A 23,042-nucleotide genomic window follows, 5' to 3' on the forward strand; every position below is an offset into this window, starting at 1 on the left:
AGAAACGTCTTCCGACTCTGTCACTTTCTGAAGGCAAGTGCTGCAAATACAAGAATCCGTGGATGGTTCTGTAGGGACAAAGAATTCTCCCACGGTCCCTGGGAGGCTCTCACTCCTTAAGTGCAAAGGTAGGGGAAAGTAAATGGTGGGCTCAACCACAGTGTAAGAGAGAGATACATACACATACACAAATACCTGTGTATTCCATCCCATGCAACTAGGTCAAAGGCTGACTCAGGGATGCTAAAGACCTGTCCCCAGGGTCAGCTCCTGCTCTCTGGACAGGAGCCAGCTCACACCCACCCGACTTCACATTCCCTTCCCTTGACACTACCCGGGAGAGATGACAACCCCACCCCTCTAGAGAAAGAAGCATCAGTATGCACTGGACGAGTAATATTCTAACAGCCGGTAGCAGGTTGCCTGTAAAATCGAATTTTCAGCAAAATATTTAAGGATATGACAAATAGAGAATACTAAAAATATTATTTATTCATTAAAAAATCAAAACATAGCTGGGTATGGTGGCGCACGCTTGTAATCCCAGTACTTGGGAGGCTGAGACAGGAGGATCACACAGGTTCAAAGCCAGCCTCAGCTCCTGAGTGAGACCCTGTATCCAAATAAAAAATATAAAATAGGTCTGGGAGTATAGCCCGGAGGTAGAAAGCCCCTGAGTTCCACCTGCAGTACCACCAAAAACAAAACAAAACAAAAATCTCCCATACCACACACACACGCACACACAGCAGGGAAGTAACATCCTTCTCCCAGCTCATCACTGTTCACCAGTTCGCTCTCAGTACATTAGCGAAGGCCTAGGGTGGAGCAAAGGGCGGGGCCAGGAAGGAAGCCAGTCTATTCGCCCGCGTACATGTGAAAAAGAACAGGACAGGAGAAGCTCAGAGCTTCCAGAGGTGGATGTGCAGGTTTCAACATGAAACTTTTTTGATTGTTGTAACTCGAATTGCCATTTAATTTTTTATCACTTTGTTTTATCTATGTTCCTGATTGGTTTTTTCTTTCAGTTCATAAATTAAGCAAAATAGCAAGCTTTTCAAAATCAAATTATAATTTCCGATATTTACTATTGCTTTTACTAAACACCATTGTGACACCATTGTGAAATAGCTGCAAAACTTTCTTCCTAATTATGCAAGACTTATATTGTTTCTCCTCCTCCTCCTCTTCTTCTTCTTCTTCTTCTTATAGTGCTGGGGTTTGAACCCAGGACCTTGTGTATGCCAGGCAAGCCTTCTGCCCCTGAGCTACCCTCTCCCAGCCCCCAAGGCTTACATTCCTGAACACATCTGGGAGCTGTACTTGCCTTTCAGATTGCATCAGATATGCATCCATCTTTCTCTACCAAAGTCCTCCACGATCGAGGGCTTTGAAATGTGATCTCTAGCTGTCAGACATCAAGGACAAGAGATGAGTGACCAGAAAATCAAAGAAGCCTGGTGTGCTGTGCTTTTCCCCATAGCACGGGCACTCCGCGTGGAAATGCTGAGTGCTTAATGCACAGTCAATGGCATAAGGGGCAACTGTAGCTCAGTGAATAGAAGTGGAAGGGAGGGAGGGAGGGAGGAAGGAGAGGAAGAGGGAAAGAGGGAATCGTGTTTTCATTCCTTGCCATTTCTTTCTCTAGCCCAATGGAATGTCCTTGCTTTTTTTTTTCCCCAGCACTCCCACGTCTCTACAACATCTTTAACATTCGGTTTCAGGATCTGCACAGGTATTGGGGAAACATAATTAAAGTAAATGGTAAACTCCTGCGGCAAAGCCTGGAGGAAAATTGTGCCTGTTCATTGAACTGTGTTTTCACTGTGCACACGAGCTGTAGGTAAAAACCTCAGATGCCTCGCTGAAACATTTTTGGCTAGTAAAAAGTGATCCGCATGCATTTGTATAGGCCGTAGCAACAAGCATAATAATCAAATGGGAGAATAAAGTATATTTTTAGGTGTTGATATCCTTGCTATAATGTTAAAGAAGAAAGAAAATAGTAAGTCCTAGAAGAGTATGACCTGGTTCTAATTTATGTCAAATAGCTGAATAGGTTGCAAGTGCTTTCAAAAGGCTCTGAAAGCTACTTATGGCCTGTAGCTAGGAGTGTGGAGGGAATGTGGTAAGGGGCTTCCATCTCTACACCCCTAAATATTTCTTTTTTTTGCACAATGAATTTTCAAATATGATACCATATAAAATGAGAAAATTATGATTTTGAATACTCTTAAAACGTACATTTTCAGAGCAAAATAAAAAGCCATTCAAACAACTCACCTTAAAATAATTAGATTTTTCTCCATGAGATTTCTTGCCATTTTATTTGATTTTATTGGCAATTTCTTTCAGGAGACCCTTGAGATCATTAAGCTTGGAAAGGAGGAAAAAAAGAAAACTGGTCTAAGAATAAATTTCCCAACATTCGATTTTAAATGATGCTCATTGGCTTTTCCATGAGAACAGACATACATTAAATAGCAAAACAGCACATCTGGGAAAGGACAGACCAAAACTGGGTGGGAACGTTCAGGATGCTTAGTGCTTATTTTCTGAAATTATATCATTAGTAATTAGTAAACCCATTAATATTAGCTTTAATAAAATGTAAGTCATTAGTGTTTCCCACTTAAAAATCACAGACCTCAATGTCAGAGGCATAATATATAAAAATAATTATATATAGTGCTATACTAAAAAAATAAGAGAGTAAGAAAGTTATGCTTCATAAAGGGATGATACCAACAGAAATAATACGATATAGCCTGGCGTGATGGTGCACACATGTAATCCCAGTACTTGGGAGTCTGAGACAGGAGGATTGTGGGTTTGCAGAGAGCCTCAGCTACTTAGTGGGGCCCTCTGCAACTCAGTGAGACCTTGTTTCAAAATAAAGAATAAAAATGGAGCTGGGGGTGTCGCTCAGAGGTAGATTGCCCCTGGGTTTAATTCTTACTACAACAATAAATAAATAAATAAATAAATAAATAAATAAATAAATAGTATGATATGATACTAGTAACTCAAGTGTTTTAAATGAAAGTTTTCCCCATAAACACACACACACACACACACACACACACACACACACACACACACACACTATATGTATTAATTAAAATAAAATTTAAATAAAATGTATAAAAATTATTACTGATGCATGCATGCTTTACAAGTTTATTCCTGGAGATTCATGAATCCATTTTAAATAGCATGTCATATTGATATATTTGATAAAAGTTCATGGATATAATGTAATTTCTGTATAACTGGTTTCTAATGTTCAAGTTGTCTTTATTTCCACTTATAACCTCTTGCTTTAACTGAATGGCTACCTAAATTAGTGAGACATAATAAAACCCCTAGTAACAGGATAAGGTCAGTTGTGAATAACCTGGTTTGCTGGTATAATGAGATAGACAAATTCTTTATTCCCTACAGGAGATTTTATTAAAAGTAAATTGACTTTAATAAACTGTTTAAAGTAGAACTTAAGACTCCAAGGGCAATGAAATAGAAAAAAAATAACAATGAAAAAGTCAACAAAACTCAGTTACTTTTGCTTTTATTTCTGTTTCTTAAAGATAGATAAAGTTAAGAACCCTGAGCTAGACTAAGGGTTCCTGTGAGGAACCAGAGTCTACCTGCGCCAGGTTCCCACCCTACCTCCAGGCCAGAAAGATCACAAAGTCAGACTCCCAGCCCCAGACTGCTGGCTAGGCAGGCATAAACTGTTCAGGGGTTAGACTAGAGCCACAGGCGTCTGACAGTGTAAGCAAGTTCCCTGCATGAGGGACCCACTGGTCACAGGTCAGACAACTATGCCTGTGGCCAGTACCAGATAAAACAAGTTTTCCATGAAAGGCACGCTGTGGACATGGCTCCCTTCCATGCTCTGCTGGTCCAGGCTGCTAGCCCCTTGGGCACCAGAACCTCGGCTTAGCAGGGAGCTCTCCACATACATGCACCTTCCAAGACTAAATCCAGAAGTAGTACAAAGTCTGAACAAAGCAATAACAAACAAGGAGACTGAATTAGTATAAAAAAATCTTCTAATAAAGAAAAGCCCAGGAACAGATTGCTTCCTTGGTGAACTCTACCAAACATTCAAGGAAGAATAAACACCAATCCTTCTTAAACTCTTCCAAAAATAGGAGAAAGAACACTTCCAAGCTTCTCTTATAAGGCTGACATCACTCTGGTATCAAAGCCAGAGAAAGACAACAAAAGAAAACTGCAAGCCAATATCCCCGGTGGATAGAAAACTCACACTGAATTCAAGAGCACATTAAAAAATCATACACCACAACCCCTAGAATGTGAGGATAATGCAACATATAAAAATCAATCGATTTGATTAATACATCAACAGAATCAAGGCAGAAACACATGCTTAGCTGAATAAATGCAGAAAAAGTAGCTGACAGATCTCAACATTCTTTCATGATAAAAACTCAGCAAAATGGAGGGAGTTCACCGTGACCTAATGAAGGCCATATATGAAAAAATAAGTACCATATTTAATGGGGAGCACTAAAGCTTTTCTTCTAAGATTTGAAATAAGACAAGGATGCCCACTTTCACCACCACTATTCAAAATAGGATTGGAAATACTAGCCAGAGTAATCAGGCAAGAAAAAATTTAAAAGGCACCCAAATCTATTTGTAGATGACCTTACGTGTTTACAGCCCCAAATACTCCACCGAAATAATAAATGAATCTGGTAAAATTTCAGCATGCAAAATCAACCTACAAAAATAAGTGGCATTTTTATCCATCAACAATACGTTGTTCAAAAGGGAAATTAAGAAGATAATCTCATTTACATTAGCAACAAAAGGGATGGCTAGAGAAAATATGGTGCATAGGTACGCTGGGAAACTATTCAGTGAGGCAAGATGGCGCAAGGAAGGGCGGGTTTCCTTTCTGCTCTCTGATCGGTGTTCTATTTTCTTTTGCCCTGAAGCCTTGTACCTATCGTGTTATTCCTCTGCCGGGAGTATTTTCTGGCTTTGTAGAACGCTGTTTTTAAGGCAGTGGAGGTCGGATGTCAGCAGGACTGGTATGTGCTGCTTCTCTGTTACCATCTTCCAGGACATTATGCTAAGTGAGATTAGTGAGTCACAAAAAATAAGAAATCGGATGCTCTCCCTAATATGCGGAAGCTAGGGAGAAAAGGGGTCATAGGAGGAACTCTAGACAAAGAAGGGGATCCTATAGATGAGCAAATATGGCGACCTAACCGAGGGGATGGGAGGGGGAAGAGGGAAACTCTCTAATGCACATGATGTACTTTAACAAACTTTGATCAATGTCAGTCACCAAGCCAAACATGAGAAGAAGGGAGGGAGAGGGAATGGGGTGGGAACTGGGTAAGGGCTAACTGGGTGATGTGTGCATGTATGCCTCCACCATCTTGTATTCCCATTAAGATGTATGACTACAATGCACCAATAAAATGTTTTTTTTAAAAAAAACTAGTCAGCCTTTAAAACAGGAAGAAAATCCTGCCACTTGCCACAGCACAGCTGGAGCTGGAGCTGGCACTGGACTGGAGCTGGAGGACGCTATGCTGAGTGGGCTAAGCAAGGCATGAGATTCGCCCTGCATGATGGAACAGCGGCTGCCTGGGGTGGGGGAGGAGGAAATGGATGCTGCTCACAGGGTACGAAGTCTCAGCTACGCAGGATGAATAGGTCCTGGAGCTCTACTATGACAACACAATGCAATTGGCGACATAGTTCACAGTGCCCATGACATCTGCTAAGAGGAGAGATCTTTAATTAAGCCTCACCACCACACAACACCCAAATGGCGACTATGTCAAGAGGACAGACATGTTAATTAGCTGGACTGGACTCTGATGATCCTTCTACATTTTCACATACATCAAACTTTATAGCTTAAATATATATAATTTCTATGTCAATGATATCTCAATGAAGCTATTTAAAAATGAAGTTAATTAATTAATTTGTGGCACTAGGGACTGAACTCAGGGGCATTCTACCTCAAAACAACACCCAATCTTATTTTACTTTTTTCTGTGGTGCTGGGAATGGGACCCAGGGGTATTCTACCTGAGCTACACCCCCAGCCCTAGTGTTTATTCTTTATTTTAAAACAGGGTCTCACTGAGTTGCAAAGAGCCTCACTAAGTAGCTGAGGCTGTCCACAAACCCAGATCCTCCTGTCTCAGGCTCCCAAATGCTAGAATTACAAGCGTGCACCACCACGCTCGGCTAACCCTGTTTTACTTTTTTATTCTGAAACAGGGTCTCACTAAGTTACCATATACTGGCCTTGAACCTTCAATGCTCCTGTCTCAGCCTCCCGAGTACTGAGATTACAGGTGTTGCCACCATGCCCGACTCTGAAGTTAATTTTAAAAGAAAAAAAAGTCTCTGAAAGCTTGCTCAAGAAACAAAAGATAGAGATGATCCTTGAAATGCTATGAAATGGAAAGAAAGGAGAAGATGTGTTGCACAGGTGGGGAGACAGAGGAGTAAATACATTTTCAAGGAGCCATGAGAAGGGGGAGAGAGGCCCTGAGACGGCTTGGGTGACACAGAAGGCGCTGTGCTGTGCTGTTGAGGTTTTCAAGCCAGCCGACTCCATTCTACCAACACCTACAAAGTGCACAGGATAGATGGTTTCTCGGGAAAACTATGAGGGGGCTGAGCCCTCAGCCAAGTGGGTGCATAGGGCATGGATTGCAAACACTCCTGTGAGGTGTCTGGGAGTGTTAGGTCCTTAGCTTGCATGTGTGTGGGGACAGCTTTCAGCCATGAGTTCCATTCTCAATGACTCCCTCGGCCTCCACCTCTACAAGCCCACTGCTCAGATCCGCCATCACCACTTACTGTCCCTACCCTGACCTCACCGGTCAGAGGTCCAGTTCCATAAGTGACTCAAGTCCTCAAGAGTCTGGCCAGCTTGTCCAGTGTCTGCAGTTCCCTTGACTCTCCTGCCCCTTGGCCAAGTGGGTTGTGCAGGAGGCCCAGGCTCCCACCACGCTCCTTCTAACACCCTCTTGCCATTCTCTGTGTGTCCCAAAGAAGGGTCAGGACCAAGGTGTGGCATGGGGACGCTGTAGCACAATCCCTAAGTTGGCTTTCCATCAGCTCCCTCCTAAGCCATACTACCTGAATCCACAAGGAAAAACAAAACAACTACAATGATCCCTTCCGCAGACTGATGAAACCCTTCCAATATGGCTGCTCCGACCATTCAGACAGACTTTGGAGAAATGCACTAGGCATGGCTTTCCTGGGTGTTAAGTACTCCTGTCTGGGGCCACTCTACCATGGGTGGTTTGTCAGAGGTAATGGAAAATAAAATTGCAACTCAGACCCTGAGTAGTTCCAATGTATGCAGCAGGGGAAGGGAACAAGAATAAACTTGAAGGAAGAGAAGGGCCACACTGGGAGGGGCAGGAAGCCCTAGGCATCAGGGTGATGCAAGGGAGCCGGAAAGACAAGTTCATGAAAACACAGCCTCAAGGTTTGAAAAGGTGACACAAATAACCAGACATGTGAACGGGTAAATTCTTGTCTGAGAGCTTGGTAAAGGCACCCTTTGTTCCTCCACAAACATTCACTGAGACCCTACTATGGACAAGTTGCTGAGTGCTAGAGAATCTATCAAGCCAGATGGGAAAATGTCTAGCCTTAAATGTCCCCATCCAAGATGCCATTCTCAAAAGACCATGACAAAACAACAAATATCATCTCCTCTTCAAAACCTAACAGACATCTAGCACTTACGAGTTGACTCTAATTTCTGCTGCACCGGGTCATCATTTTCGGCTACCCACTTGTGTCTAGCATTTAGATGTGTGTAAAGCCCTCCAAGTTAGGTAGATAAGAAATTAGACAGGCATCTAAGGCTTGCCTAGAAGCTCCCGGGCTCCTTCCAGCTCTTGTGAGCTTTTCTGCTATTTCCCTGTAATTGCAAACATCTTCGCCTACATTCACAGCAGAGAAAAAGAGAGATGGAAAGGATTTTAGAGACCATGAAAGTGGCACTTTGGAACTTTTCCCCATGTGGGCTGGGAACATGAGAGGCAATTCCAGGGTCCTAGCCTCCAACGCTTCAGAGTGATTAAAGAAAGCTGAGCATGGAGCAGAGTCATATCTACTTTTTTTTTTTTTTAACAACTAATTCTTTTGGTTTTCTAACCATAAACACTTGTCTCTAATTGAAAGCAGAAGAATCTTTAAGATTTTTTTTAACTTTCTAAACAACATGTAGAGTCATACCTTGGTATCCAGTTGTTTAAATCGATGCCTCATTCTGCAAAGAAATTAAAAAGAAAAAAGAAAATGAGTGAGAGAGAAAAAGAGACTGAGAAAGGAATCTTTGGCTCCAATTAGTCTTTTAAGAGGCAGAAAACAAATTGTTTTCATTTTTCAGCTCAATCAAGGGTCAGCTGCATTTACCCTTCTGATTTTCTTCCTAATGCCCCTTTGAAGCAGAGTTCCTTCTTGCCCTCACTAGAAGGTTGGTGATTAAGCACTGCCTCTGCCCAGGGTGTGTTGGAAGACGGCTCGTAAGGTCTGTCCCCCAGCCCCATACACAGGATCTCAACCTCCAGGAACATGGCACGGCTTTGTTGTTCAGCAAGAAAGAGTTTCCCAAAGTCCCTTTCAGTAGCTGTGTGGGACTTAATAAAGGGATTAGTTGTGCTTATATTTATTCATACTTCATTAAAGTAAATCTGAGATATGTTTTGAACCCTAGGTAAAAATGACAGCTGTTGTTGACAAATGATAACCTTTGCACCAGGAAAAGCACGCTTCTATAGACTCTATTATATACTACTGTGACTTCTCTGTTTCTATTAGATGGTTTTAGGAACCACTTGTGCATTCATAGCAACTCCATGCAATTCAAAGATGGTGTTTAGGAGTTTTCAGGGATAGCTTATAACAGATCAACTAAACTTGAATCTCTGCGCTTCTGACTACAGAGATAAACAGGCTTGTGGCCCTGCAAGATAATGTCAATTGACCCTGACTGCAGGTCTTCCTGAGACCAGGATGTGCATCCCTTTACTCTACGACCCAAATACCTCTTTTCCCCCAGGGACCTCTGAAGCACAATCAGGAAGGGAATGTGGGATTTTCCTCTTCTTGAAAGGCATTTGTCATCTTCAGTTGCCTGGGTAATATCTTTGTGGGGATACCGCTATACGACAGAGCTTTACAGAGCATGCACAGATAAGCTGCTTACATTCCTCCAACTTATTATGCAAGGGGACTTTGGGACGCAGAAATAAGAGACTGACATACTCCTCTGAGGTGTCATTGGCTTTCGTGTTGATCTTGACAAGGTAATTTTCCTTCATGACACCCTCCCACGCCAAAGTCTCGTTGTCCTCATTTTTGAAACCTTGAATAATGAGAGGAGAAAAACATTCCAATTGTTAACATTTGCTGCTTACTTCCTAAAACATCTGTTCGGCATTTTGTGAAACTCTGGAACTAAGAGAATTAGATCCACCCTGCACCGGCTGAGCTGACTAACGCTACTTACTAGTGACAGCAGCAGAGCGATGGAATATTAATGCATTTGTAGGTAACGAGAGACCTGGGGCTACCTGCATGAAATAAGAATGCAATCTGCATTCTAAAGTACCGTCTCTGTGTTTTGTGACTTAGCAAAATCCACTAATGAATGTGGTTCTCACATCTGAGAAGCACTCCTCTTCCATTTTGATGACATAAAATTGCTACACCATTAAGAAGGATAATTACTCGTGGTTGGCCAACTCTCGACCTTAAACCAGGGTAGAACTTCTGGAGGAGAGAAAATAAAGCTGGTGACATTGTTCCTGTTCTCCTGAAATGTGTGGCCCGGGTGTGAATCTCAAAGAAAATTCTTCCCTCTGTCACTTCATCTAAGCCAGGGTTCATTGTAAAATTGGGCTTGGACATGTTTTGGTAAGATTCTTAGTTCAATTTCTTATAGTGCCTGAGCCTTTCAGATGGCAGGCAAGCAGAAAAAGACAGACCATCTTGTCACCTAGGTTTAAGGTCTCGATGCCGTGGACATCAAACCTCCTCGTGAACTCATGGGGACGTGTGTGTTGGTGCAAGTGGCTGCTGAAACAGATTTATGTGGTTTCTACTTTTTGCTTACCGTTTAATGTATTCATTCTCATGTTAGAGTTAAGAATTATAAATATCTTCCTGGATTTAAAAATGACGGGAGAAGGGTTAAAGATAGAACCAATATGTAAGTGGCCAAATTTAAGCAAGTCTCATATAGCAAGTTCATTTTTAAACGGTGGTTACTCACGTTGCAAAATAATTCTAAACCAAAATTTTTTCAGTTATATTTTTCCTAGAAAAAGTCGTTTCCAATGTCTTTTTTTTTCAACCAAAATACATATAGAAGCCCAAAAGGAGTCCTTGAAAATGAACACAGAAAGGACTGAAGCTCCCAAACACAAATGGGAAGTGAACAGGAATGACAAATATCTATGAAAAACATGACCAAACTCCATAACAGTCAAGGAAATGCTAGTTGACACGAGGAGAGAGAATCCACCGATCACACTGGGAAATCAGCAGGGTTGGAAATACTGATGGGAGTGTGTGTTGGCAAGGATGGGGAAACGGGCTACCCACACGATGGGAAAAATCTGACTATTATTACAGCCTTTGGAGTAATGAGGAGGGAAAGGTGGGGAGGAGGGGACAGGTAACAAAGACTTAAAAATATGCATATTCTTCAGAAATTTCTTTTCTAAAAATGGCTCAAAGGAAAAAATATTGATATATTGAAAGTTCTTTATCATAACATCATATGCTAATATGAGTACAAACAACAAGGGGGTGGTGAAATTAACTCTGGTATATCCATAGGCTGAAATATTCCAGTTAAAATCACTATAACATCGATTTTTTAAAATTATGGATATTGAAAAGGTTTACAACGTATTGTTTGCTAAATGAACAAACTAGGTTATGAATATGAATGTATAGTACAATCTAATTATTACACACCCACACAAAAATAATAAAATAATGCCAGAGTGCTGACGGTATTTATCTCCGGATGGCGGGTAACAATTTGCCCTTGAACTCAATTTGTGTTTTTATGCATTTTACAAATGCTATGTAATGAATATGAATTGCTTTCTGAATCACGAATCACAGAAAATATGTTTTATAAAAATACAATTACTGGGTAGCATAGAATTCATTTCTTGAAGATGTTTCAAAACAAGTACCCAAGGTGAAAGTTTAGATTCTGCTTTTCTGAAAATATCTTGAGTTTTCCTCTAAAGAAAGGCAATTTCAAAATTAAACTCATGACTTCCCCGTTAGCTAGAGGCAAACACATAGTATATGTAAGGATGAACTGCCAGCTAGAGGCTCTGGCCACGGTGGGATGCGATCGTTTCTGGAATTAGTAATCTTCAGAAATGGGCAGGCACACCCAGCAGCCTGGGAGTCTCCAGGTAGCAAGCTGGTCCTGCACCCCCCTCCCATTACGGCACTATCCTTGGGTGGGGAGGAGCCTGACCTTCTGTGAATTCTCCTTACCTCTATTTCTTTGTTCTTTCCTGAAAACAAGAAGGGCTAGAAGAGGGAAATGACAACGGTGCACACTGTTTCTGAAATCGCTGTGTGACAGATTGCCACGTCCCTGGGGGCTCATCGGGGAGGCCGGTCCAGAGTAACCCCGTTCATTTCTGACCCATCATTTTGCTTCCTTGAACCGAACCTCCTTGCCACTCCCTGACCAAATGGGAGGTTTTGTTTCATTCCCATTTTATCTTTCTATCCTGCTTAAACATTAAATTCATAGATGGGAAATTCTGTCTTGTTTTCTCAACCCCATCCTGAATTTGGAGGGCTTACCTGTCTTTTTTTTTTTTTTTTTTTTTTTTTTTGTACTAGGACGGACCCAGGGGCATCCTACCTCCAGGCTATACTCCCAGTCCTTTTTTTATTCTTTGTTTTGAAACAGGGTCTCACTGAGTTGCAAAGGGCCTCACTAAGGAGCTGAGGCTGTCCTCGAACCTGCGATCCTCCTGTCTTAGTGTGCGGCAGCACACTCAGCTTCGATCTGTCTTACACGCAGTGATCCCACTGTCCTGGGCTGAGTGTGGTGGATCTCTGGAGAATAGACCTCTATCCCATGCGGCCCTTCTGTTCACCAACGCCCAACCTGAATCTCAGTACTGACAGGTGACTCAGGGCAATTCATTTCACACTAAGTATTAGACATGGCCTTTTTTACACTGAATCAAAAATCATCCTCACCACAACTTTTATCTATTTCTTTTTTCATTCAGAAAAATATATGTAAAAATATAAAATTTGTTAGCCTTCCTAAGACATTTGTTGGTCCCACCAGTCATCGCCCAGGTCCTACAGACTTCATCTGTGACACCGCTTCCAGACAGAACTAAAGGTTATCCTGGAAGTGTCATCAAGGGCCTCTGCTATTTAGGTGTGGTCTTAGGAATGCTCAGATTCCAATTCTAAACTTTCCACTTCCATTCCTGATTTCCAATTGATTATTTTAATTAGAAATGACTTACTACCCAAGGCAAAATCACAGGAATAAAGGCAGCAATTCACTCAATTGCTGAAACACTTTCTTCAGTGAAAGCAATGGCACTGGTGAAATAATGACATGCCAAACGTGACATTTAATGTCGTGAAATAATGCTCTTAAAGGAGCCGACTATGAGGATTCTTAAAACTGTGACATAAGCCCAGAGTCATCGGTACATTTACATTCTAAAAGCCAGAGAGTCGAGGTCAGAGTGGCACTGTGGGAAGGTTGTGAGGGGACCCAGACCACTGGGAGCACGGTCTTAAAAGGGATGATGGGAATCCAGTCTCTGAATCACTTTCTGATTTCTGGCTCAAATTTTAAGTGATTTATTTTCTTGCCCACGTACTCCCTGTCAGTCCAGTGCCTTCACCAGGCTCAAAACAATGGGGCCACCCAGGCTAAAACCTCCAGAACAGTGAGCTAAATAAATATTTTTTCTTTATAAATTAATCGCCTCAGCTATTTCATTATAGTTATGGAAAGTTGACTAGTACAAGCAACCAGAAAAGTCATGCAATTTGCTGAAACCTGAACATCTCCCAGAAAATAAACTTGCAATAGAAAGCAAAACTGAAGCCAAGATTTGAAACCACCCCATGAATTCTGCTAGTTCAGTGAACTCTTTGCATGATCATTATGTTCATTCAAAAGCCCAAATAAGGCTATCCAGCAGATTGACAGGTCTTTCTCAATCTACTCTTTCTCTCAAGTAATTTATTGGTAGGTCTGATGCCTGATCTTTAGAGATGTACAGATGTGAACAGTGAACCGACTATGGATAATTCCCTCCTGCTAGGATACGGGCCACACCTGCTTCCTTGAAATCAATCACTGCTTTTCAACCCCGCACCCATGAGCGAGCCACTCACAGCAGGCGGACGATTCCATGTTTTTTGCCTTGCAGCAGCACTTGAAACACTTCTTCACCACCATGTAGAAGTAGGCGAAGACAACGAAAGGGAAGGGGATATTGAGGCGGCTGCAGTACTCCTGCACCAGGAAGTACCTCTGGAACTTCCAGACCTGGTCGTTGTTCTCCTGGACAGTGCCCACGGTGTAGCTGGCAGGACACAGAAGGCCACGTCTTAGAGATTCGCACGTGCATCATTCCACCAACAAACACAGTAACATTGGTATTAAGCGGATCCTATCATACTTGGGTCCAGATGGACAGAGAGCCCACACTGACATAAGAGTCGATGACTTGAAGCCAGGCCTTTTCCAGTTCCTGCTGTACCCAAAGTGTGTCTGGGTTTTGCTTTGTTTTGTTTTGTTTCTTGTTAATGACAAAAAAAATGTTCAATTAACTTTGAAATTACTATCATCATCATCATTATCATCATTTTTGGACTAGAATTAAACCTAAGGGCATTCTACCTCTGGGCTACAGTCCCAGCCCTTTTTATTTTTTATTTTGAAACAGAATCTCACTAAGTTGCTGAGGCCAGCCTTAAAACTGCAATCCTACTATCTCAGCCTCCCAAGTACTGAGATTATAGATGCGTGCCACTGCATCCAGCTTGAACTGATTTTTATTCCAAAATCTTTCAAGAATTCCTTTTTCATGTGTTGTTATGTGTTAGCTATAAAGAGGCCCAGAATGTTGACTCTCTTGGGAGTAATCTTCCCCCTCAAACACATTGAATTGTAAGCAGTCTGCAGAAATGGTTTGTGAGTGTTTGTCAAGAGCCTTAAAAACGGTCTTCCCTTTCACCCAGTGGCTTGACTTACCTTGGGGATTTAAGAATGAAGAGATGCTGAGAAAAAAGATACGTAAATGGGTATACACACACGGCTATTAGCCATAGCACTGTAGGTAAAAATTGTTCTTATCCCTTACCCCAGGAGAAAAAGACAACCTCATTTTTCAGTGCTAAGAAAATGTATCACGAGTTACAGTTAACCAGTATGATTTCATTGTGCAACCATAAAAATTTTGTTTATGAATGATTTTTGTACTTTGGAAAAATATTTATATGTTAAGTGAAAATAATTAGCCTCCGACTTGTCCTTTCAATATAATTTCACTATGTAAATCATAACTCATAGGAAGAAATAGATCGATCACTAGTGCTGGTTGTCTCTAGCTTACTATCTTGGTTGTTCTTTATTTTCTTTTCCTTGTGTTTTCCAAGCGTCACACAAAGAGCATGAATTACTGACACAATTATAAAAATGTCTACTCTATGGCACACTCTAAAACTGATTGACCAATGATTTCCCAGTTACAAATTGATCCAAAACTATTAAATAGGTAAAATCTCTTATATACATGACACTATTCTAAGCAATCTACTTACATTCATTGATTTAATTTACAAATAAATTTCTAGGCCATGTTATCATCTATAATTAACAGCTCAGAATCCAGGCACAATAAAGGAAACTGTCTGACTCTTCCAACCAGGGAGTGTTGAGGTCAGGATTTGGACCCAGAAATCCAGCCCAGTGTCTTTTCTGTCTCAGCAGAGTGAAATGAGAAATGTTTTAATAATGATGCTCTTTTTGTTTTTAAAAGGATTTCAGCTATGCTCTATTTCAAAAGGATTGGATGACTTAACATTTTTTGATAACTACAAAGCATTTTACAATTGGTACCAAGTGCCTCTAGAACAGGGTGAGGTGTTCAAGGCTAAAGAATTCATGTTCATGGAACATCTACTGTACATAAATAAGCTCCTCTACTTGGTATGTAAAATGGTTATTTGACTGGTCTCCCTGTCAATCTTTTGTGGTAGATTTTCTAGGTGCAAAACTCCCAAGTCTATGTGACAAGCCCGTGCTCTATTCCAGCACAGAAAATTGGATCTAAGTTATCCTAGCATTCCTTCCAAATGTAGGTCAAGTTGCTCGGAGGCTAATGCCAAGCTCATTATCTGTCTTCTCTAGTCCCAGCTGGTTCTGGTGCCTGCACCACATGAAGGGCACTCCATGTTGCTGCCGCTGCTGCCCCAGTAAAACAAAACAATGGGCACGCCCAGATGAATGCTGGCTAGGCTAGGTTTATCACAGTTGACTACTTTGTGCTGGAACAACTGGTGCAAGTTACTGTCTCTAAAAGCATCCTAAAATTACGCATATCTAGTCCCAAGTGGATTATACCGGCTGCCCAAAACTTGAACACAGAACATTGAATGTTGTTTGCAGAAGTTTTATCCCAAAGAAACCCCTGAGTCCTAATAAAGAGAGAAGCATTTATGATCCAGAGGGGAGAGTCAGCCTCCCAAAGCCAAGTGGGGCTGCAGCCAGGCAGGGACCAGGTGGGAAGAGATTTGCACCTTGGCTTACTGGCCACTCGGAGCCAGTGAAAACCACCTTGCCTTTCTAGATCATCAGAGATTGGCAAACTGCAACCAGGAGCTAAATCTAAACCCCTTGCCCGTCTTTGGGCGGCACTCGAGCTCACAATGGCTAAGATAAGCAGAGAGGTCAGATGTGTGCAAGGTCATTGGACTTTGCTTCCTCGGATGCATCTGGCCACAGCAAAGACCCCGGTGCCCTTACAGAGTAAGTCTGCAAGCCCTGACCTAGGAGGTGTTTGGGCCAGTGCCTGGGAAACGCGGCTTTGTGTTTGTACCGTTCTCCATTCTAAAGCTCCGCACCACATACCACGTTTCACTGTCCCTCGCCCTGGTGACTAGAAGCCCAGCCTGTTGGAAAGGCAGTTTTCCTCTGCAAAGGCAGATCCCATGAGCAGCATTCTTTTTTCAGATAAATGGTAAAAAGCTACATCCAGATGCGAGAGAGCATGAGGGAGCTAGCTCAGCACTGAACATCAATTCCTAAACGTTGCTTTGCACGGACCACGCAGGTCCCAGGCCAGCCACACTGAAGACGGCTTATACACGGAGGCCTCCGTCCCCCATACCACAGCCCTGAGTTCCCAACTTAGCCAACTAGACACGTGTCCCGCAGGGGGATGGTGATGAGCACCGCATCAAACTGCCTTCCCAAAACTATTTTTTATATTCTTGAGCCATTGTTTTCATTTTCTGTCAAGACTGAAATCTGTAGAGAAGGGCTTTCTGGTGCCAGAGTATGCACAGGGCCCTCGGCAACCCAAGCATTGGCGTGGCCTAGGGACCGTCTCTCCTGTCCAGGGTCTCAACCTCCCCAACTCAGTCTTTCTGCCAACCACTGGTCATCTGTGTCCAAACCAATAGAAGCCTGCAATTTCCCCTTCAACACCACTTTGCCAGAAGCATTTTGTGTCCTTAAGAGTCCTGTCCCCGTGGTGGCCCACACTTGTAATCCAGTACTTGGGAAGCTGAAAAAGGAAGATTGTGAGTTTGCAGACAGCCTCAGCTACTGAGTGAGGTCCTCTGCAACTTGGTGAAACCTTATTTCAAAATAAAAATGGGGCTGGGGGTGTAGCTTGGAGGTATAATATCTCTGGGTTCCATTTCCAGTATTGGAAAAATAAAGGGTCCTGTCCCTAGTAACTCTCAGATGACTGGAGATGAGGCGGAGACATTGGTAGTAGACACCTAAAACTAAAACTAGCTGCATATCCTCAGTTGAGCAGGGAAAGAAGAGGAGACAGAAGCCCTCAACAAGGACTAAAATTTCAGAAAGTCACTGAGATTCCCTGTGATTGAAAGTGTTACAGATAACAGACATATAGGACTCAGACAGCCACGTGCATGAATGAATCCCAGAAGTGTGTTAAAAGAATAACCACAGAATGGAAGGGCAATTAAATATTAAGGACATTTATATAATTCATCATTTGTATAATATATCATAATACCAGCTTAAAAGGAAAACCTGATTTTAATAGTTGCTACAGTGTCTTTGGAAACATCCATCATCCTTTTCTGATGAGAGGGAGAGGGAGGGGGAGAGGAAGAGGAGGAGGAGGAGGAGGAGGAGGAAAGAAGGAAGGAAGGAAGAGGCAGAAGAAGAGGAGGGAAGGAAAGAGGAGAGGGTGATGGAGGTGAGGGAGAGAGAAGACAAAACAGGAGGGGAGAGGAGAGAAGAGAGGGGAGAAGGGAAAGAGGAGAGAGCGGGGAAGAAAGTGAGCAGAGAGAGGAAGAAGGAGGAGGAGGAGGGAAAGGAGGAAGAGGAGATGAAGGAGAAAACTTAGTACATAAGGAAAAGGAGGAACCTCCACAATGTGAGAAAAAGGAAAGAAAAGAGATAATTTGGCAAAAAGACTTTTTCCAAAATAAATAAGCAAAACTTCAGTAGCCTTCCTACATATCAAAAGGTAGTCCTTGGAAAGCATAATAGAAAAAAATGTCTCTCTCACAATCATAAACGGCTGGAAAAAAATTAGCAAAAATTCTGCCAAACCCATATGAAAAAATAAACGCATTACAACTCTACTGAGAACTATATGTGTCTTAATAAATGGAGAGCATGCCACATTTTGTGGATCGTGAGACGTCAAGTGATGCTAAGTAATTCTGTAAAATGAACAGCTTCACAATAAAATTCACAAGATTTTTTCTGGGGCGTGGGGGAGAAAAAGAAGACTCACAAGATGGGGCTTGAGTTTCTCCACATAATTAAATATACAAGGAAAGCCAGGAAAGTTTTAATAAGAATGATGAGGGGAATTGTACAACAGATGTTAAAATGATAAAAAAAATAAAACTTCAGTAATGAAAGCCACTTGGTTGTAAAAAGAAAAACCAAAATAGAAAGACAGATCAAGCCAAAATGCAAAGTTTGCAAAAATTCACAAAGAAAAGTAGATGCTAAAACAACAGCAGAATTCAAGAAAAACTGAAATACAGGAGACTCGTTAGCAAGGTTCCGATCAGGTGGACCTCTCCCCCCGCCCCGCTCTTCACAACTTCACAGCTTCTCTGATGGCCACTGGTATGGGGGACAGTAGCAATATCCAGCCAGTGCTGCCCCGTGGCTGGTGGTGACCTTGACTTTTGGGATCTCCAGTGGCCTCAACATATATGTCAACACACTTCTGCAGCATCACTATGGTGTGTGTGTGTGTGCGTGTGCGTGCGCGCGCGTGTGTGTGTGTTTTACTGGGGATTGAACCCAGGGGCATTCTCCCTCCACGCTGCACCTTCTACCCTTTTTTAAATGTTTTATTTTGAAACAGGGTCTTGCTATGCGGCTGAGCCTCACTGAGTCGCTGAGGCTGGTTTCAAACCGGCAACCCTCCTGTCTCAGCCTCCCAAGTACTAGGATTGCAGATGTTTGCCACCAGACCCAGCTCCTCTGTTTGAAAATAACTAGGAGAGTGGAGTGTGAAGTTTCCAAGCACAGAGACAAATGAATACCCGAAAAGGTAGAAATACTAATTGCCCCGATTTGGCCACCACACATTGTATGCATGTGTGGCGATATCCCATCGTGTCCCATAAGCATGCACAAGTACTGCTTGTGAATTTTGAGTAAAAACAATGAGACGTGAGCCGGGCATGGTGGTGCATATTTGTAATCCCAGCATTTGGGAGGATGAGACAGGAAGTTCATGGTTCGCGGACAGCCTCAGCTACTTAGTGAGGCCCTTTGCAACTCAGTGAGACCCATTTTCAACATAAAGAATAAAAAAATAGGACTGGGATGTAGCTTGGAGGTAGAATTGCCCTGGGTTTCATCCCCAGTACCACAAAAACAAACAAACAAACAAAAGAAACTAATAAGACATCTGTTCTTAGAGCTGAAAACAACCTCAGGGAAAAGGCAATGGAGTGGCGACCTGAAGACACAGGAAAGCCCGGCTGGTTTCACTATTTTTTAATTATTATTATTTATTTTATTTTATTTTTTGGTGGTACTGGGGTTGCTGGAAGCCCTTCTACTTCCAGGCTACACTCCTAGACCTATTTTACACTTTTTTATTTTTGGAAACAGGGTCTCTTACGCCAGCGCGGCTGGCTTCGAACCTGCGCGATCCTCCCGCCTCCGCCTCCCAAGCGCGGGGATGACAAGCGTGCCCACCACGCCCGGCTGGTTTCACTATTTTTAAGATGAAAGGATTTGACAAGAGGGACGGGGAAGTGTGGATGGACTTGAAATGGGTGGTTTAAGATCTCAGAGGACGTGGTAGGCAAAACAAAAGAAAATAAATGGAATTGTCCCCGGCTATACTGAGGAAGGGGGCACAGACAACATAAAGAGATGACCCATGATTTCATCTTCCTGTGACAGGATAACTCAACCTAGTATTCACTGCTTGGATCCAAGCAGTGACACCAAAATGTGCTACATTTCCTTGTGAAGGCCCAGGGAGCCTCTCTTCAGCTTCAGGAAGAGCCTAGATTATTTAAAACGCCATAAGAGAGTCTCTACAAGCCCTGCCTGCCTCTCCACACTCCTCCTCAGAGTAACACATCTGCCCACTTCCCCTCCCTGCCAGCACTCGGCTCCCAGCTACAGGTCCTCTGTGAAAACCTCTCCTCCACTGGGTAGCTGGGGAGCTAACACTCTCTGCTGCCAATATTCTATCTCAGGACAGACTTCCTTCTTTGCAAATAGCTTTCCCATGCTGGTTGTATTGTATTGTATTGTATTACGCTATATTACATTATAGCATATCGTATTATAGGTTTACATGTCAAGTTTTGCAGCAGCAGCAGCAGCAGCAGCAGCAGAGACTCCAAACACTCTGACTCGATTCTTATAAAAAGGAATAAGGTAGCACCTACACAAAGACGATTAAAAATTAAAGGAGACAGTATATGCAGTGCACTCAGCCCTGGGCCTAGCATGGGCAAGTTTCAATAAATATGAGCTTTTGTAATTATAATTAAATGCTCCTTTTTAGTGTGTGTGTGTGTGTGTGTGTGTGTGTGTGTGTGTTGGACTAGGGATTAAACCCAGGGCATTCTACCTCCAAGCTACATCCCTAGCCCTATTTTGTTTTTTATTTCAAAATAGGGTCTCACTAAGTTGCAGAGGGCCTCACTAAGTTGGTGAGGCTGGCTCCGAACCTGTGATCCTCCTGTCTTAGCCTCATAAGTACTGGGATTTCAGGCATTCTCCACTAATATCCAGCCTTTTTTGATAGACTTCTACCCCAAGTCCATAGTCCCCCTCAAATCACTGAAATAGCATCAAATCTGTAGTTTGTGCCAGGTGGTTATTTTCTGACACTTTCTGCACATTCATTATAAATGTATACCATTTCTAAGACTTAAGAATAATTGAGCTGGGTATGGTGGCGCATGCTTGTAACCCCAGAGTTTGGGAGGCTGAGACAGGAAGATTCTGGTTTGTGGACAGCCTTAACTACTTAGTGAGGCCCTTTGCAATTCATTGAGATCCTGTTTCAAAATAAAGAATAATAAACCATCCTGGGAGTGTAGCTTGGAGGTAGAATGCTCCTGGGTTCCATCTCCAGTACCACACACACAAAAAAAAAGAATGATTCTCCTTGGAAATACTTGTCAATTACATGGTTATAGTCTTTGTGAGAAGAGCACTGGGTGAATTCCTCTTCAGGATGAGCCAGGGCACCTGGTGGGGCCATCAGAGTCTCACCAATCAGGTACCACTTGGTGCCTCCGATGAGCACACAGGCCTGGGGTCAATCACTTTTATCTAGAACAATCCCAGATGTCCACCCCACTTCCTTTCCCTGTTGACACCATCTAGTCAGTACTGGGATGCCTCTTACAGTCCCGGGGGACATTTACAGGGTGGGTAGCAAGGTTGCCATTGTGTAGGGCTAAGCTTGGAAATGAATATTTTGATGTGGTGACAGGAGGGAGTCATCTGGGGCCTGGTGAGCAGAAACAGTGCTCTGAGGATTTATTCATTTATTTGTACATATTTTTTGGTACTGGGGATTGAACCCAGTACCCAGGTGTATTCTACCTCCAAGGTATACCCCCAGGCCTTTGGAAATAGGGTCTTACTAAGTTGATGAGGGTCTCAATAAGCTGTTGAGGCCAGCTTTGAACCTGTGATCCTCCTATCTCAGCCTCCCAAGTACTGGGATTTCAGATGTACACCACCACACCTATCTGTGCTGAGGATTTAATCCCAGCATTCATCATTCCTTACCCAGGAATTAGCAAAGAAAAGGCTGCTGGCTTAAACCAGGACCGCTCCTGGAGGCTCCCCAAGCGAAGGGGTGCTCCCAAACTATCACACGCAAGCACGGATGGGGCAAGATTGGGGTGCAGTATAATGGCTGGGGGATGCTGATACATGACCTTTGAGCCAGACAGCAGGGGCCAGAATTCAGACCCTGAGCTTTTAGACTCCCGTCTCCTTTACCAAACTGTCAGGCTGGGCTTCTGTCCCTCTGACCTCTGAAGTCTACGCCTCAGGATCATGCTGCAGATCATGGGCTGCAAGAGTTGTGCCAGTATTGGAAAACTGCTCCGGCATTAATTTCCAAAGTGTAAAAAGCAGTCACAGCCTGGGTGCTGTGTAGGCGCTCAGTCGGGGAGGGCGGCAGCTGTTACACTGCAGAGCTCCCTCCGCTCTCTCTCTTTGCCCTTTGTTCTAATGACTAACCTATAGTAAGAATGAAAACGGGAAAAAATAATGCAAAGAAATGAAGGCGTCTAGCCTTAGAATCCCTAGAGACTATTGAAGCCTTTGGCCCTAAAACCTTATGTAGAGGCCATCAGTGCCTCTTTTTACCTCCCTTCTCTGTGACCCAGGCGGGGTATAGGAATAGTAAACTCTGTGTGTTGCTTCAAAGCACCCATAGTTGATGAGCAACCAATACTGCCTAATACAATAGAGGAAGAAGCCAGATCACTGACCCCTGCACTTAGTAAACGCCCTGCCCGGAGACAAGAGGCACCACCTGGAAGAATAATCCTAATAATAAGTTACTAGTCCATTGCCTTAGTAATGCTGATGAGAACCTATCAACACAAAATCTACTGAAAGGCCGGGGAGGTAGAGGGGGAGAGCGCTACTTTCAGGCATGATGCTTTTCTTCTCTTCCCTTTTATTTTCTACTGATTTTGTAATAAAGATTTGTTGAAGCTGCACCAAGCTATTAGTTTTAATTTCCATATTCAACAAATTCTAGTTGAATAAAGCAAAAAGAGCCCACAGCACCATTACGGCCATAACAGGAGAGGTGAGTGACTTTGGGAACAATTTGCAAAGAGAAATTCTGGGGTTCGCTGAACTCTAGGGTGTTGGCGCTGGTAGCTGGGGCCTTTGGGTTAATTTCTGTGGATATATTTAGTTGTCAGTTCTTATCAGAACTATCCAGAGTTTGATGTAAAGGTTGATGGGATGTATTGTCCTGTTAAACAAGACCCCAAGCAACCCCATTTCCTCCCCACTAACTTCAAGTTTGGAAATAGATTTTTCTCCCCATATGTGGCTACAGACACCTGTTAACCTGTCACGTTCCTCTGCCAGCTCAAACTTTGGGCCCCTCTCACATATGGTACACATGTGGACACTGTGACAATGTCTGGCCACCCATAAGTGAGAAGCTTCTGGGTTCCTGAGTCCCTCCAGGCCACCAGTTATGTACAGTAAGAGAGAGGCTGGCACATCCCTCTTA

At 42.9% G+C, this 23,042-nt stretch overlaps 1 protein-coding gene across 1 annotated transcript in view; it reads right to left on the minus strand.

Moving 5' to 3' along the window:
- Positions 1–2,325: 2,325 nt before the first annotated feature.
- The window catches only part of TRPM8 (transient receptor potential cation channel subfamily M member 8), a gene marked incomplete at both ends in the record, with an annotated part of 79,295 nt that continues 58,578 nt past the window's right edge, over positions 2,326–23,042 (minus strand). Inside the window, 4 exons of the mRNA XM_080690125.1 lie at positions 2,326–2,376; positions 8,266–8,299; positions 9,298–9,397; positions 13,453–13,643. Coding sequence (XP_080546251.1) covers positions 2,326–2,376; positions 8,266–8,299; positions 9,298–9,397; positions 13,453–13,643 — 376 coding nt within the window. The remainder of the gene's footprint in view (positions 2,377–8,265; positions 8,300–9,297; positions 9,398–13,452; positions 13,644–23,042) is intronic.

This window comes from Muscardinus avellanarius (genome assembly GCF_963383645.1).
Source record: "Muscardinus avellanarius genome assembly, chromosome: 2".
NCBI lineage: Eukaryota > Metazoa > Chordata > Mammalia > Rodentia > Gliridae > Muscardinus > Muscardinus avellanarius.